Source organism: Bufo gargarizans, chromosome 6 (assembly GCF_014858855.1).
Source record: "Bufo gargarizans isolate SCDJY-AF-19 chromosome 6, ASM1485885v1, whole genome shotgun sequence".
Lineage (NCBI taxonomy): Eukaryota > Metazoa > Chordata > Amphibia > Anura > Bufonidae > Bufo > Bufo gargarizans.
In genome coordinates, this window is record NC_058085.1 from 385516554 (window position 1) to 385534262 (window position 17709).

The following is a 17709-nucleotide window of genomic DNA, read 5'->3' on the forward strand; positions in this document are numbered from 1 at the left end:
TTTTTTGCAGTGCGGACGGCCGCACAGATGATGATGCCCATGCATTGGGGACCACACATTGGAAACAAGATACTTCCAGGAGAGCAATGTAATTAGGAACAGCCCTCCATTAGGGCTGCAGGATGGGACCATATTAGTAAGATGATAATATCCCCTTAAAAGAGACTACTGTCCAGCATAATTAAAGGGAACCCGTCATCAACGTTATGCTAACCTCACTGAGGGCAGGATAAAGAAGTGAAAGAAATGCTGATGTCAGCGGTGTGTCACTCATCAGCTAAAAGTAAGTGGTTGCTGAGAACCAGCATCATAATCATTGCAGCCCAGGCCCTGAAAAGAGTCAGATCTACCTGAGAAGAGTCCTGGTTATTATAATCTCCTGCTCTCCCCCCATCTGCTGCTGATTGGCAGTTCTCTCCTAGAGAGAAAGGGAGAAAACTAGGTAGAAGACTCGGTCATCAGCAGGAATTCATGACTAACCAGGACTCTTCTCAGGTAGATTTGACTCTTTTCAAGGCCTGGGCTGCAATGATTATGATGTTGGTTCTTAGCAACCACTTATATTTCTGTCAGTACTTTATATTGCCCTCAGTAGGGTCAGCATAAAGTTGATTACAGGTTCCCCTTAAACAAAAAAATAGGCAGCGGTGTGTTAAAAATATATATTAAAAAACACCTTTCCAAACACCCTCCGCTGCAGCTCCCAGAGTTCCCTGCTGGAACTGGAGTAATGGGGACAGTTTTTTGGTCATGAGACTGCTGCAACTACTGACTGGCCTCATTGGTCATGTGCAAGAACGGCACGTCGGGGTCGGCAGTAACATGGCATTCTTGCATGCATGACCAATGAAGCCACTTAAAAAGAGGTGTTTTAAGAGGGAAATATTTTTACACTGCTGCCAGCCATTTACTTTTTGATTACACTAAACAACCCTCTTTAACTAATACTTAAAAGGAAAATTCTGGTTTTGTCTAGTGCTGAGTATGAAGGGACGGAGCAGAGAACACCTGAGACTTGCTGTGTCATGCTCCGCCCACTTTCTCCCTGCATTAGTTATAACACCAGGAATCCGTTTTGCCCATACTGGGCCTTTTAAAGGGTTTATTTTTTTCATAAAGACAACACATTTTTTTAAGAAATCCTAACGAAGCGATTAGCTGATCGCCAAGCACCCAAGTGATCAGCACTTATCATCTGACTGTCTGTCTACTGCGCCATTAGATCCGCTTGCTGGCCATTAGTTAAAGGGACGTGTTAGGCCTGCCCCAGTAGGGCGATAGGGTATGGAAGTTGGGATGTTCCTGCCACCTGTACAGACATTATACACCATGCATCAAGAAGGGGCACACACTGTTTGTGCGCAAAAGATGGGCTTTATCTGAACCACTTTTGCAAACGACTTAAAATCACATAAATCTTCTAAGAAAAAAAAAAAAAAGATAAAAAATAGAGAAAAAAATATTTTACACTTCGGTATAAAAATTCCGATCCACAGGTCACGTTGAGAAGCCGAGGTGCCATCAGCAGAGTCTACGTTCACTGGCGCCTCGAACAGCACTGCCCTGTATTCTGTACATCTATACAGAGGAACCCTCCACCCCACAACCAAATCAGAAGTCTCCAGCAGACCCTGAACCGTCTGCAGGGTCATCTCTCCCACAATGCAATTCTTCACAGTCCAGGTATCAAAGTAATAGGATTGGAAAATATATACAATCTCATCAATAAATAGGTCCTAAGGGTCTCCGGGAGGACGCCAAACAACATGGGGGTCAGACGCCATTAGTGTCCTGTTCATTGCCAATGGCTCCTCATGATTTTACAGTGACGCGAGGGATTAGGAACTGCTGGGATGTGGATGTCCTGAGGGGAGAAATACATATTGGTAATTAATGAGTCACTGAACTTTAACATAATTTCATGTTCATTGCATACAGCACTGGCAAAAAGAAGACACCCCTTGCTTCTGAGAGAAATGCATCTAGCCGTGCAGCTGAAACTGAAAGACTTTAGGGAAGCCCAAACAACCTCAGTTCACAGTAGTGATTGTACAAAGGAGAACGTATTTTGAAAACTCTGGTATGCTTTACGTTTCTGGGCTAGCCTTAGGTCTCCTGCACATGACCGTGCTTGGTCTGGGAAACAACGCTCGTGTGTCAACCGCGGCTCTCCAGATCCAAACTTACTGCATCATAGTGATTTATGATGCAGTCAGTTTGGGTCAGGGGAGCCGCCGTTGGTCCAGGATTCCCAAACTGAGCACAGTTGTATGCATGACCCCTTAAAGGAACACTTCAGACAACAACTGCTATGCATAGTGCAGGGGGTGGAGCATGACAAGTGTTTGATTTTAAAGCTCCAGCACTTTTCCTGCATCTGTATTGTGTTCGGAGGGGCCCACCAATCTAATCCTACAGGGGCATTCAGACACTGCTTTGGCAGAATGCCACAGTTTCTGTGTTTTGGGGATCAATGTGTATGGGTACCCCTTTAGAAAATAAAAATACAATTTGATGTGTAATTTTATGGAGGTTACATGAGTGAAACATGAAGTGCTGTCAAAAATCAGTCCAGAGCTCATGTCCTGGGATATAGCAAGTACCGGGCATACGGCCAGGGTGAGCCGCTGGCTTGATGCATCTAATAATATTACAGAACAGCAGGGGATTTCAGACTGAATCCGGCCGTGGAATTTCCCATGTGGCTTCTACCCACTTCTGTTATAGGTCATCCTGCCCCCTAGTGGTGGTAATGAGTGTCAGCAGATGGGAATATGTACAATACCGTATGCTGATGGTGTGTTATACGGTGTAAGAGTGCATCCATGCGGGATGAAAAAAAGCTGCCACACAAATCCGTGGCGAATGTGCAGCAAAATAGTGTCCTGAATTCTCCTGCTAAATTGAAAGGGGGAAGGGCAATCCACTGAAAATCTGCAGCAGAAATTGACATGCTGTTAAATTTAAAAACTGAACCGCAAGTCAATATCCGCTGCAGCCTGCATGTGATATGTTCCCCACATGGGATATGCTGCAGGATTACTGTTCACCAGTCTGCACAGAAAATGCCATCCCTATGACTTCCCAAGGGGCTGCGGCTGCCAATGGCTTTATGTAAGGCGGCACCCGCGACCGATCATTGGGTGTCCTACTGCCTAAACCCACAGTGATTGACTATAAATTGCAAAAGAATCTGACCGCAAGTGTTCAGTTCTCCTGCAGCGCCCCCCACAGGATAAATGAGACAGGACAAGCAGTGTCAATGTGAACAAGCTCCAGCAATGGTATGAACCTTTTATACGGTAGTATATGATATGTACGTAGCACTTACATCTCCATGTGATCACTGGGGCTGCTGTGGGAAAAAAGACAAAGACAGGGATTAAAACCACAATAATCAGCCGTACCCCATCATCGGACTCCCCCATCACCATGATTGTTCATCTCGTGCTTACATGCATGTTATTTCAGTAGGGGAGTGAGCTAAATAATTGCCTGGTACCTTGGGAATCACAAGGGTTAATGGCCAATACATTATACCCCCCCCCCGTGGGAGATATCGAGGACTGGACCTCGTTCACATACGCAGACAAATACAGCAGGATACAAATGTCTATTATATAGGACATTGTTCAGGAGCAAAAGGGATCACAGGTCAATTTGTGACCATTTTATACATACAGCCCTGGAGGGTACCATATCTCCTTATGGGGAGAGCCTAATCGGCTTGAGGAGACTTATAGGCCATACACGCTCCTCTGGATTTCTGGGAAGAAGGTATGCAAATGAGCGCTTAATAAGCTTTACCTCTACCACCACCTGATGTAAAGTAATCTTATAAGTCAGTCTTGAGACATGACTTAGCTAATAACTAATCCAGCACCTCATCTGCAGACAGCTGATGAGGGGCAGCAATCACCCGGCTGTCTGCAGATGAGGTGCTGGCTTAGTTATTAGCCAAGTCATGTCTCAAGGCCTGTTTAAAAGGTCAAACACCAACTTATAGGATAACTACCTTACATCTGGTGGTAGTAGAGGCAGTGCTTGCGAAGAGCTTATATGTATCCCTTCTTCCATGTATACAGCCCCATTACAGACCTGTGAGTCTCCATGGATACAGACTACATACCTACTGTAGTCTGATTCTATAATCGCTTGTTACTCGGTTCCCTCTTCTTGCCCCGGCGTACAGACAATAGAATATAGGGCAGATATAAAAAGGTGACACATGCCACAGACTATGTAACCATGGAGACACACAGGTTTGCATAAAAGCTGCATACAGAAAACGGTAATACATTTTTTGTCAAGTCCATTTTAAAGCTCCTTTTATGAGGGCAATAAAAATGGTTGCAAAACTGTACACACCCGCTACGTTCATGCCACCAATACAAGAATCTGGATTCTTATCAAGACATAAAAGGGGCGTTTTATGAGGAGCTGTTGAAGAGCAAGGGGCCCACATACCGCTCTAAGGGGCCCTCTGATATCTGTGTCTTCCCTTGTGTCTACAGGTTAAAGAATTGAAAAACCTCACAATCCCAGAACCTGGACGTACGGCGCCGGCGCCAACACTTACTCAAAAGTGTCCGAGTATTTCATCCTCCTGTAATATTTCGCCAGCTTCACTGACAGGATGATGCTGGGGATGAAGAAGATCGTGCACCAGCCCAGGCTGAACCAGAAGGCGTTCTGGGGGGAGAACAGAGAGATTGATGATCACCGCAAAAAACACCCCACAAACAGCAACAATGTCCAACAACCCAAACACTTAGCAGTAAAAGGGTTAAATTGTTATCCCCCATCTTCTAGTGATGGTATATAGCTAGATGGGGACTTGACCTCTGGGCCTGACCATTCCTGAGAGTAAAGGTGCTGTAGAGCTAGTTCAGTCCTACATGCCTGTTGCGTTTTGTTCCTGCAGAGCAGCACTCCCCAGCGCAGTCGAGTGGCTGGGAGTTCTTCTGTGCAATGGAAACCTCAAAACGCCATCATTCTCAGGACTGGTGGGGGTCTCAGCGATAGGATATTACTTTAGAAGACAGGAAAAACCTTTAACCGAGCACATGGAGCACTGACCCCTGTACACGGGCACTATACTGCAGCACACGGAGCACTGACCCCTGTACACGGGCACTATACTGCAGCACACGGAGCACTGACCCCTGTACACGGGCACTATACTGCAGCACACGGAGCACTGACCCCTGTACACGGGCACTATACTGCAGCACACGGAGCACTGACCCCTGTACACGGGCACTATACTGCAGCACACGGAGCACTGACCCCTGTACACGGGCACTATACTGCAGCACACGGAGCACTGACCCCTGTACACGGGCACTATACTGCAGCACACGGAGCACTGACCCCTGTACACGGGCACTATACTGCAGCACACGGAGCACTGACCCCTGTACACGGGCACTATACTGCAGCACACGGAGCACTGACCCCTGTACACGGGCACTATACTGCAGCACACGGAGCACTGACCCCTGTACACGGGCACTATACTGCAGCACACGGAGCACTGACCCCTGTACACGGGCACTATACTGCAGCACACGGAGCACTGACCCCTGTACACGGGCACTATACTGCAGCACACGGAGCACTGACCCCTGTACACGGGGACACTATACTGCAGCACACGGAGCACTGACCCCTGTACACGGGCACTATACTGCAGCACACGGAGCACTGACCCCTGTACACGGGCACTATACTGCAGCACACGGAGCACTGACCCCTGTACACGGGCACTATACTGCAGCACACGGAGCACTGACCCCTGTACACGGGCACTATACTGCAGCACACGGAGCACTGACCCCTGTACACGGGCACTATACTGCAGCACACGGAGCACTGACCCCTGTACAGGGCACTATACTGCAGCACACGGAGCACTGACCCCTGTACACGGGCACTATACTGCAGCACATGGAGCACTGACCCCTGTACACGGGCACTATACTGCAGCACACGGAGCACCTGACCCCTGTACAGGGCACTATACTGCAGCACACGGAGCACTGACCCCTGTACACGGGCACTATACTGCAGCACACGGAGCACCTGACCCCTGTACAGGGCACTATACTGCAGCACATGGAGCACTGACCCCCAGATCGGCAGACGTGCCAATCCCAACTATTAGGCTAGGGCTAGTGACATGAGTCGCGCGTAATTCATGTTGCGCAACATATTTTATAATGCTAGTCTATGGTGTCGCACTGTCGTCTCACAGTCGCAGCATGTCGCGGTGAGACCCCATAGACTAGCATTATAAAATATGTTGCGTGACATTACTGCAACAAATGTCTTCGTGTAGCCCTAGCCTAAAACCCCTTAGAAGCCACAGTGAATAGCGACTGCGGCATCTAAGTGGTTTAGAGGCAGGGGGCCAGGTCTGTCAGCTATCAGCACCTTGGGTGCTGATGTCTGTATACAGCAGCCGGGGGACCAATGAAGGACCCCAGGTCTGCCCCCCCGTATAGGCCCTATTAGGCACAGCCTAATAGAGTGCCTCTCAGCATGGTATTGACAGCATAGTACACTGCACTACATATGTAGTACAGTGTACTATGTGAACGATCAGAGGATCACAGAGGACTAAGTGGCTAAAAAAAAAAAAAAAAAAACACAGTTTCGACATATTTGGAATTATTTATGAAATTTATCCCACACGGTAAACGCTAAAAAAAAAATAAAAAAAAAAATTGCCAGAATTAAATTTTTTGTGCCACCAAAAAAATGAAATAAAAGCGATCAAAGAGGGTTATGAACCCCAAAATGATACCAGTGAAAACTAAATCAAGCCCTCACACAGCAAAGAAAAATAAAAAAAAGTGATGGGTCTTGGGATGCCAAAAATTATTTTTTTTTTAAGAAGGGATTTTATTGTGTAAAAGTATTAAAACTTTAAAAAATGCTGTAATCATATTAACCCAGAGAGTAAAGTTATCATGTTATTTATGCCGAAAAATGAACGCCACAAAACTTACAATGTGAACCAGCAATTACTGTATTGCTGGGTTTTTTTTATTCCTCCCCAGACAGAGTTAATAAAAGTCAATGATTACATGTACCCCAAAATGGTGCTGTTAAAAACTACAATTTGTCCCTCAAAAACAAGCCCTCATACGGCTGCACCGATGGAAAAATAAAAAAGTTATAGCTCTTGGATGTCAATGAAGAAGAAAATGAAACAAATTGCTTGGTCCCTAAGGTCAGGGCCGGCCTTTGGGGTGTGCGGGCTGTGCGGCCGCACAGGGCGCCATAGCAACAGGGGCGCCGGGCGGCCGACAGCTCGCAATGTAATATGGGCAGGCGAGGCGGCACTTATGTTTTCCCACGGGGCAGGCCCCCCGCCCCCTCCATCTCCCCCTCCCCTGTATTCAGCAGGGGGCGCCCGGCGCCCGTTGCGGTTTAAAAAAACAAAAAACTTGCTTATATAAGTTCGGGCGGCTGGCGGCGCCCCTCATTCTGCGCCGCCTGAGTGGCTGAGGCTGAGCGCTTGCCGCTCTAAAGAATCCTGCCTGCGCTTGCTGTGTGCTGTTAGTGTAGCGTGGCCGAGCTCTGTTCGATCCGCGGTACAGGAGCTTTTGTTTCCTGTACCCGGCCGGACTGACAGGAAGTGCTCACTTAGTGTGCACTTCCTGTCAGTCCGGCCGGGTACAGGAAACAAATGCTCCTGTACCACGGATCGAACAGAGCTCGGCCACGCTACACTAGAGATGGAGGTGGGAGTAGAATGAGTCTGAGAGTGAAAAGGGGGAGGGGGGGAGGAAATAATGAGAGTGATGGGGGGGGAATAATGAGAGTGATGGGGGGGGAATAATGAGAGTGATTGGGGGGGGGGAAATAATGAGTGATGGGGGGGGAAATAATGAGTGATGGGGGGGGAAATAATGAGTGATGGGGGGGGAAATAATGAGTGATGGGGGGAAATAATGAGAGTGATGGGGGGGGGAAATAATGAGTGATGGGGGGAAATAATGAGAGTGATGGGGGGGGAAATAATGAGAGTGATGGGGGGGGAATAATGAGAGTGATGGGGGGGGAAATAATGAGAGTGATGGGGGGGGGAAATAATGAGAGTGATGGGGGGGGGAAATAATGAGAGTGATGGGGGGGGGAAATAATGAGTAATGGGGGGGGGGAATAATGAGTGATGGGGGGGAAATAATGAGAGTGATGGGGGAGGAAATAATGAGAGTGATGGGGGAGGAAATAATGAGAGTGATTGGGGGGGGGGAAATAATGAGTGATGGGGGGGGAAATAATGAGTGATGGGGGGGAAATAATGAGAGTGATGGGGGGGGAAATAATGAGAGTGATGGGGGGGGGAAATAATGAGAGTGATGGGGGGGGGGAAATAATGAGAGTGATGGGGGGGGAAATAATGAGAGTGATGGGGGGGGAAATAATGAGAGTGATGGGGGGGGAAATAATGAGAGTGATGGGGGGGAAATAATGAGAGTGATGGGGGGGGAAATAATGAGAGTGATGGGGGGGGGAAATAATGAGAGTGATGGGGGGGGGAGAATAATGAGAGTGATGGGGGGGGGGAGAATAATGAGAGTGATGGGGGGGGAGAATAATGAGAGTGATGGGGGGGAGAATAATGAGAGTGATGGGGGGGGAGAATAATGAGAGTGATGGGGGGAGAATAATGAGAGTGATGGGGGGGGGAGATAATGAGAGTGATGGGGGGGGAGAATAATGAGAGTGATGGGGGGGAGAATAATGAGAGTGATGGGGGGGAGAATAATGAGAGTGATGGGGGGGGGAGAATAATGAGAGTGATGGGGGGGGAGAATAATGAGAGTGATGGGGGGACTAATGAGAGTGATGGGGGGGAGAATAATGAGAGTGATGGGGGGGGAGACTAATGAGAGTGATGGGGGGGGGGAGAATAATGAGAGTGATGGGGGGAGAATAATGAGAGTGATAGGGGGGAGAATAATGAGAGTGATGGGGGGGAGAATAATGAGAGTGATGGGGGGGGGAGAATAATGAGAGTGTGGGGGGGAGAATAATGAGAGTGATGGGGGGGGGATAATGAGAGTGATGGGGGGGAGTGATGGGGGGGGAGAATAATGAGAGTGATGGGGGGGGGAATAATGAGAGTGATGGGGGGGGGGAATAATGAGAGTGACGAGGGAAGGGGGGGGGGGGAGAGAGTGACAATGGAGTCCCCAGAGCCAGACTGCAGCCAGAGTCCAGATCATCTTATTGTCCTGGTGGTAAGTAGACAATGCAATATGTTTATTATTTAATTGTTTAGTTATTAATACTACATTGGAAACTAATTTTCTCAGCTGGACACCGGCCGACACTGCGCATGCACTGGGAGCCTCACCAGCGGTTAGGGTAGGGAAAAAGCACTGGCCCGTACGTAAATTTTTCCCTTCCCTAACCGCTGGTGAGGCTCCCGGTGCATGCGCAGTGTCGGCCGGTGTTCAGCTGAAAACATCCATCCGATCACTGCGCCTGCGCATTGGCCCATAGTTTTTCCCTACCCTAACCGCCGGCGAGGCTCCTGGCGCATGCGCATTCTGCTGTGAAATTTCCCTAACCTGTCGTTGTGCGCCTGCGCGATGCTGCACACCTCCTCACGTCATGTCCGGTGCGACCGGAAGTGACGAGGGTAGGGAAATCTCACGAACTAGGGAAGTATAACATTACACCGGCCTTTGGGGTGTGAGGGCTGGTAACTACTTGGTTGGATAGTCAGCCAGCCTATGCCATGATGCCAGCAACAAGCAGTTTTTTTTTGTTTGTTTTTTTTGGGGGGGGGGGGCGCCACAAGGTTAGCTCGCACAGGGAGCCTGAACACCTAAGGCCGGCCCTGCCTAAGGTCAATCGGACTTCCACTTTAAGGGGTTGGTTATTGGATGGCCTCCCAAGCCCCAAAAGTGGTCAGTAAATACCCACTTCTGGGCGGGGTTTATGTAGGCCCCACCCATTTCCAAGTCGGGACAAGCTAAATTTCCCAGGATCATCTCGGAATATTTAGGAAAACGACTGCAAATTCTCCACTTATTGGTAAGGGCTCATACACACGGCCTTTCTGTGCATTGGGGACTGCAATTTGTGGTCCCCAATGCACGGGCAACATCCGAGCGGTTTCCGCAGACGAATCCAGACCCATTCAACTTGCCTTTTCTCTCCGTGCCTTGCGGTGCGGAGGCGCGGAGAGAAACCCCACGGAAGCACTCCGTAGTGCTTCTGTGGGGTTCCGTTCCACACCAGCACCCTCCATACAGTGCGGATCCGCCATACAGGCACGGCCGTGTGCAGGAGCTCTAAGTCTGCAGCAATCGGAGCAATTCTCCTTGTGGAAGGTTCCTTTATTATATCCGCATTCTTACCAGGGTGTCCACAACGTACTGACACGCGATGACCTCGGCAGAATCCAGAGCGGCGGCGAGGGGTCTGCAACGAGCTAAGTCCTGGGTCAGCTAATAAAAGGGAGCACAAGAGAATACCGTATATCAGGTGGACTCCGGCACTCGAGAATTATACAAGAAATGGATAAATTTGCAGATTTTTTTTTTTTTTCCTATTATTTTATTCATTTTTAGATTTGTTATAAACTTTGGAAATCATTCGAATGAGGCAAAACAAAGGAATAAAAGACTCAGCGCTCACCATTTTCCGTGTCCAATCGATGTACGACCCAAAATATCCGATTATTGTATCTAGATATTTTCTGATCTCCTAAATGTACAGAGAATGAAATATTAGAATGTAAGGCGGTGTGGTTCCAGTCATCCCAGTATAGCCTTATTATGGCTCTTACAATGAGAGGGCTGCTGCTAACGACTACATATTGGGAACTGCACCTACAAAATAATCGGACCACATATATTATACCATTTGAACTTACATTCTTTACAATGCCAACCACTTGGGTGTCCACAAAGGTCTGAGCGTCTTCGATGCTTTTAAGGGTTGCATTTAAAGATGTCTGCATTCAAAGACAAAAAAAAAACAAAAAAAAACACATGGGTAACGTATTCCATATTATGCGGTGGAAAGGCTAGGTTTCTGCAGTACCACATTTCACCACTACTGGAGGTAACCTTTTTCCATAGGCACCAATGCAACAGCGCCCCCAATTTATCTCTTTATGGAAGATTATCAACCACAACAACAAAAAGCAACACTTTCACATTGGATTTCTTGTATTATGTAATCTAGGTGATGGAGCAGGAAGGGGTTAATAAATCCAACTATTACATTTCTACCATTAGTATCCAGACGTTATCCCGTTAGATCCGCAGCTAGAACTCACCGGTAACTGTTTTCCTTTGGTTTGCAGGCTGACGATACTTGTACTGAGGCTTTTCTGGAAGGTAGAAATTCCAGGTTTAGGAAATGCAGTATAGAAGATAAAACAGTCATACGGGTCTGAGCGTCTACACCGTCACGGCAGTGTGTCGCCATATATAATATTCTTTACACAAGAGAAGCACAATGATCTAAATATTCTATATGATGAATACAGATACATGCAGAATATATAGTACAGCTCTGTATATAGGGAGATATACTAACAATTTGTGGGACCATGATGCTGTTGATTGAATTTTGGAGAGTCCGCAGAGCGTTGGCCTCATTCTTCAGGTCAGTCTTAAAGGCCGGACTTTTCTGTTGAGGAAAAATTCAGACAATTACTAAAACTACTACACCCAGCGGAGCTAAGGCTGTGCTGCGGTAATGATAGGAAGTCAAAGGTAACAACAACTATAGCCTGGCAGTAAATAATGTACCGGGGTACTGTTAGAGGATCATAGGTGAGTACTGTCAGCAGGTTACAGGGAATGTACCAGAGTACTGTCAGCAGGTCATGGGGGATGTACCAGAGTACTGTCAGCAGGTCATGGGGGATGTACCAGAGTACTGTCAGCAGGTCATGGGGGATGTACCAGAGTACTGTCAGCAGGTCATGGGGGATGTACCAGAGTACTGTCAGCAGGTCATGGGGGATGTACCAGAGTACTGTCAGCAGGTCACGGGGGATGTACCAGAGTACTGTCAGCAGGTCACGGGGGATGTACCAGAGTACTGTCAGCAGGTCATGGGGGGTGTACCGGAGTACTGTCAGCAGGTCACAGGGAATGTACCAGAATACTGTCAGCAGGTCACAGGGAATGTACCAGAGTACTGTCAGCAGGTCATGGGGGATGTACCAGAGTACTGTCAGCAGGTTACAGGGAATGTACCAGAGTACTGTCAGCAGGTTACAGGGAATGTACCAGAGTACTGTCAGCAGGTTACAGGGAATGTACCAGAGTACTGTCAGCAGGTTACAGGGAATGTACCAGAGTACTGTCAGCAGGTTACAGGGAATGTACCAGAGTACTGTCAGCAGGTCATGGGGGATGTACCAGAGTACTGTCAGCAGGTCATGGGGGATGTACCAGAGTACTGTCAGCAGGTCATGGGGGGTGTATCGGAGTACTACCAGCAGGTCATGGGAGATATACCGGAGAACTGTCAGCAGGTCGTGGGGGATGTACCGGAGTACTGTCAGCAGGTTACATGGAATATACCATAGTACTGTCAGCAGGTCATGGGGGATGTACCATAGTACTGTCAGCAGGTCATGGGGGATGTACCAGAGTACTGTCAGCAGGTCATGGGGGATGTACCAGAGTACTGTCAGCAGGTCATGGGGGATGTACCAGAGTACTGTCAGCAGGTCATGGGGGATGTACCATAGTACTGTCAGCAGATCATTGCGGATGTACTGGAGTACTAGCACGAGGTCATGGGGGATATACTGGAGTACCATCAGGGGATCATGGGTGAAGTACTAGCAGCAGGTAATGGGTGATATACTGGAGTACTGTCAGAGGGAATTGCAACAGATGAATGAAGTCACCTCCCGCTCCAGCATCAGCATACTCAGACTTTCAGCTATGGAGTGTAATGAAGGAACGGAGGGAGCAAAGAAATATGAAAAATATGTGGAAACCAGAGAGGTTTATATTGCATTTGGTTTTCCTAGACTGGAGGCTTATGGCGGTTCTCCTGGATTAGACTCAGACAGCCCATGGATAGGTTTAGTACATTGCCTCGGCTCTGAGCCTAGCATTGTTCTGGTCTTATAGTTTTAGAAGAATATACTTTGGGGTTATAGGTATTTTATACGACACCTAAAGGGGTTGTCTCCCTCTCATGCCCATTGGATAGGCCGGCTATTGCAGCTCATCCCCATTGACCTGATTGCTGCAGTACCAGTCACGGCCAGAGGAGGGCAGTGGCACTGTCGGCAACTTCCCCTGCCGGATTCATAACTCACCCCCGCTAGAGTTTCCAACTCCGCTGCAAATGAATTCAGATCCGTTTTGGTGATGTTCTTGGTCGACTGAAATAAAAAGAACACGTTAATCATTTACGGCACGTAATGACGACGCTGTACCCAACAAGAAGCCAGTCTGTACGGTGCCCACCGCAGCCGGACGGGGGGGTATAACTGCAACCAATAGTTGAATGGTCCCCCCAGAACTAAAAAATGGGGGGCTCTTCTCTTGTCAGGGCAGCAGGAAAGTGTGTTCTTGGGTATAAACAGGGGCGGTTTGGTGGGCATGGGTGCACAGGCTAGCTCAGTACAGTGGGTATGCCAGGGGGGCTGGATCCCTTTAAGTGCCACAGTGCCAAAAGGCATAGACCGGTACTTGTATTCCCCATGAAATAATTCTGCAGGATCTTTTCCTATAACTCTTCCTTATGTCGGCCCTCTTTTATTCCTCCTACGAATGTATTAATAAATTGACAACTGGCTGTTATCTGTTGGGGAGGGGGGTTCTCTAAGCAGTGAGACATTGTCAAACTGTAGGGAAGGGGTGCACCACCAGTGAGGCCAGGTGAGGCGATCGCCTCGGGCAGCACCAGGTAGGGGCAAGAGGGGGGCAGCGGAAGGGCCATGGGCTGAAGGGAAAGGCTTGGGTTGAAGAAATTGGCATTGGGGAGTGATGGCGCCCTCTCAGTTTTCGGCTCAGGCAGCAGAAAGGCTAGGTGCACCCTTGGTATCACCCAGTTGTCAATTTATTCATCAACGTTCAGCAGGAATAACAGAGGAACAGCACCCTGCAGAGTTATAAGAGAAGATGGTTCAGAAGGGTCATCTCATGTTGAAGCCAAGCATTGACTAAACCAGACGGGTCAGGAGAGGGGACCGTTCAGCGGCCATTCATGATGGTGGGTCCAGGCCGAGGGGTTTCCGTACCTGCTGGTTGAAGTCAGAGAAGTTGAAATTGTCTATTCCGGAGGTGGCCACACTCGTGACTTTGTTTTTCTGACTTGCGCTCAGGAACGTGATGTTGGCGATATTGATATTGGTGTTCTGCAGTGTGGAGTTCACATCCCCTGTGTACTGGAGAGAAGGAGAAGGAGGACCACGTCAGTCATGTGCAGGTAAGAGGGTCTGCAGGGACCGAACACTTCCCAAAGTAGTCCCAAAACGCAACTTAAAGGGGTATTCCAGAATTTTACTATCAATGACCTATCCTCAGGATAGCCCGCCAATATATGAATGGGGAGGGGTCCATTGAGTAGTGAACTGAACTGGTTCCTGCATTCACTTCAAAGAGAGCAGCACTGCAGTAACCAGCCCCGTCCACTACACAATGGATGGCGCTGTGTCCTGTAGAACAGCTGATCGGCATGGGTGCGGGTTGTCAGACCCCCACAGATCTGATACTGATAGACCATCAATATCAAAATCCTGGAGTAAACAAAGGGAGTAATACGGCTCAGTGCACTTTATGCCAGAACCTAGTGTTAGTGCACACTGCCGGCAGTCTGCACGCCTGGAGTAAAAACTAGTCCAGGTCCTGACTTTACACCTGTTTTCCGGCGCAAAAGTAAGTACATTTGTCAGGTCCAACTTCCCCATGACTCCCAAGTGGCATAAAATCACCCCTGCATTTAACCAAAAAAAAGTTGAGAGTTTTGCAATTTTTTTATGCTAAATGGCCCCCAATGTCCCTATGATAACGCTGAAGAAGACCAGGGCAGGTAAAACAGAGGGGTCCCAGCAGCAGGACAACTTGAGACCAGCTTCTTTGGTAAAAACAACTTGGACTATCAAATTCAGATGTTCCCATAAACGCTGCATCGGGTCTAGGGCGGCCGTCTCACCAGTAGCGCGTGTGGCCCTCTGCTGATTTGGAAGGTGTATATGAGCGGCCTGGCACCGTACTCACCTGGCTGATGTCCAGATAGCTGTCCAGATTGTACATGGAGTTCAGATTCAGTGTGCTCCACAGGCCATCATTGTTCTGACAGTCACTGCAAGACAAGAACAGAGGAAAAGCAGGGGGGTGAGACTGTCCGTACAGGAGCAGGGTTGTTTTCAGTTTGTGGTGCATGGGCAGCCTGTAATGTGCCCAAATGATTAACCTCGCTGGTGCAGCATCTGACACACACATAAAAGGCTCCCACCGTTTCCAAATCTAAGCTGTGTAAATGATGAACCTGTAGCCACCACTAGGGGGAGCTCAATGCATACACATTGATACCAGTAAGTACATAGCTGGCTGTATAAATCTACATGCAGAGAGCTCCCCCTGGTGGTTACTGCAGAGAAAAACAGAGCACGATTTGAACCAGAACAAAAATTTTAGACCTAAAAAGAAATAATGATGAATAATATTAATAACGGCAAAGTGGAGAGAAGCCGTGTGAATGTCCCTGTGGTCTACATACCGATACAGAGTGGTCAGTTTCAGGTTATTGAGGTCGATATTCAGCAAATTGCTTAAATTGAAGTTGTCAGCGACCTGGAAATAAAGAGAAGTATGAGAGCTCGAACAAATGTGAGCAAAACGGATGCGAACTTGACAGACGAGGATGGCCTAAGGGCAAATCATAGTGGGGAATAATGTAATGGCACAAGAGCAATACACCACGATATCTCATGATGAAGTAAGGGTGGTCCTCGTGCTAGATGGGAGTCCCCTCACCCAAGTATCGGAAAACGCTGAGCGACTTTACAAGAACTTTGTTCAATGGGTGGCAGAACGTAGAAGTCACCTTGTACAGCTGCTGACTGCTCCATGGTTTACAGACGGACGTGTAGACGTTTCCTCCAACGACAAACAGCACGGCCGTCACCAACATGAGAAGCCAAGCAGAAAGAAAGCTGAATCCAGTCCCTCTGCAAGGAGACCACAGTCAATGCACATACTGAATAGCTGCAATCTGTCCTATACTGCCACCTAGTGGCGGCTGCAGGAAGCTGCTCCCCAAATGATTCAGGGGATTATTTACTTGTAGTAAGGGTCAACTTGGTGGTAATATTGCAAAGGAAAGGGGGGTTCTCCGGGATTTACCTATTGATGACCTATCCTCATATAGCTTGGTGGCGGTCTGACTCCTGGGCACCCGGTCAGTCAGCTGTGGGAAGAGGCTGTGGAGCTCCTTGAGCTTCTTTCTAGGCCAAGTGATGTCAAATTCATTGATCACATGGCCTAGACAAGTAAGGGCTCTTTCACACTTGCGTTCTTTGGAGAGAAATCCGTTCAGGATGCATCAGGATGTCTTCAGTTCCGGAACGGAACGTTTTTTGGCCGGAGAAAATACTGCAGCAATGCTGCGCTTTTTGCTCCGGCCCAAAAAACTGAAGACTTGCTGCAAGGCCGGATCCGGAATGAATGCCCATTGAAAGGCATTGATCCGGATCCGGCCTTAAGCTAAACGCCGTTTCGGCGCATTGCCGGATACGACATTTAGCTTTTTTAGAGTGGTTACCATGGCTGCCGGGACGCTAAAGTCCTGGCAGCCATGGTAAAGTGTAGTGGGGAGCGGGGGAGCAGCATACTTACCATCCGTGCGGCTCCCGGGGCGCTCCAGAGTGACGTCAGGGCACCCCACGCGCATGGATGACGTGATCGCATGGCACGTCATATATGCGCATGGGGCGCTCTGACGTCATTCTGGAGCGCCCCGGGAGCCGCACGGATGGCAAGTATACCGCTCCCCCGCTCCCCCGCTCCTACTATGGCAACCAGGACTTTAATAGCGTCCTGGGTGCCATAGTAACACTGAAAGTGGACAGACTAGATAGTCCTTCGAGTCTCCTCTATCCTCACTATTGACTAGGTAAAGACGGCTGGTTCTTGGGATCGCCACGTTTACTTACGCCATAAAGAAGTCTCCCCCTGAATTTGATGCACAGCTCCGTTCTGTGGGATCCAGTTTTGCTTCGTGGCCGCAGGGTCCGAACAGCAAACCCAGCAGGTTACATACAACTACCAGGAGGATGATGGAGGAGAGACAGATCCCAACTATCCACCTGCAGAGGACATAAGCAGTGTACGGGTTATGTGCAGATATTTCTTATAGATCATCGCAGTTGCAGGTCTGACTTGGAGAACATTACTGCTACCACATAATACTGCCCCCAGTAAATGATGGGAGTATTACTAATGTGCACATATCCAGCTGAGCTGGAATCCTCCTCTTCTTCCAAGTTCAGTTCTGCTACTTTTTACGTCTGTTCCTGGGAAGCTTGGTGCAGTGGGACAGCTATGGGGGTGGCGGTAGCAACTGGTGCCTGGTGGGCTTATAACCCCCAACCACGACATCATGGCTGTCCCAGGCCACAATGCATCGACAGAGGATGCCGAGGAGAAAAAGGCCTGAGCATTTTGAATCTATCAGGCTTCCATCAGAGGTGTTTGG

At 48.5% G+C, this 17709-nt stretch overlaps 1 protein-coding gene across 1 annotated transcript in view; it reads right to left on the reverse strand.

The window, feature by feature from the left end:
- Positions 1 to 1072: 1072 nt before the first annotated feature.
- Positions 1073 to 17709, reverse strand: part of LOC122941760 (prominin-1-A-like) — a 92014-nt gene continuing 75377 nt past the window's right edge. Inside the window, exons 12-25 of the mRNA XM_044299171.1 lie at positions 17168 to 17320; positions 16060 to 16183; positions 15733 to 15806; positions 15231 to 15315; positions 14252 to 14398; positions 13325 to 13390; positions 11575 to 11667; positions 11312 to 11365; positions 10904 to 10984; positions 10666 to 10734; positions 10386 to 10475; positions 4580 to 4692; positions 3332 to 3355; positions 1073 to 1864 (exon numbers count right to left, since the gene is read on the reverse strand). Of these exons, the coding sequence (XP_044155106.1) occupies positions 1813 to 1864; positions 3332 to 3355; positions 4580 to 4692; positions 10386 to 10475; positions 10666 to 10734; positions 10904 to 10984; positions 11312 to 11365; positions 11575 to 11667; positions 13325 to 13390; positions 14252 to 14398; positions 15231 to 15315; positions 15733 to 15806; positions 16060 to 16183; positions 17168 to 17320 (1225 nt within the window). The 3' untranslated portion in view covers positions 1073 to 1812. The remainder of the gene's footprint in view (positions 1865 to 3331; positions 3356 to 4579; positions 4693 to 10385; positions 10476 to 10665; positions 10735 to 10903; positions 10985 to 11311; positions 11366 to 11574; positions 11668 to 13324; positions 13391 to 14251; positions 14399 to 15230; positions 15316 to 15732; positions 15807 to 16059; positions 16184 to 17167; positions 17321 to 17709) is intronic.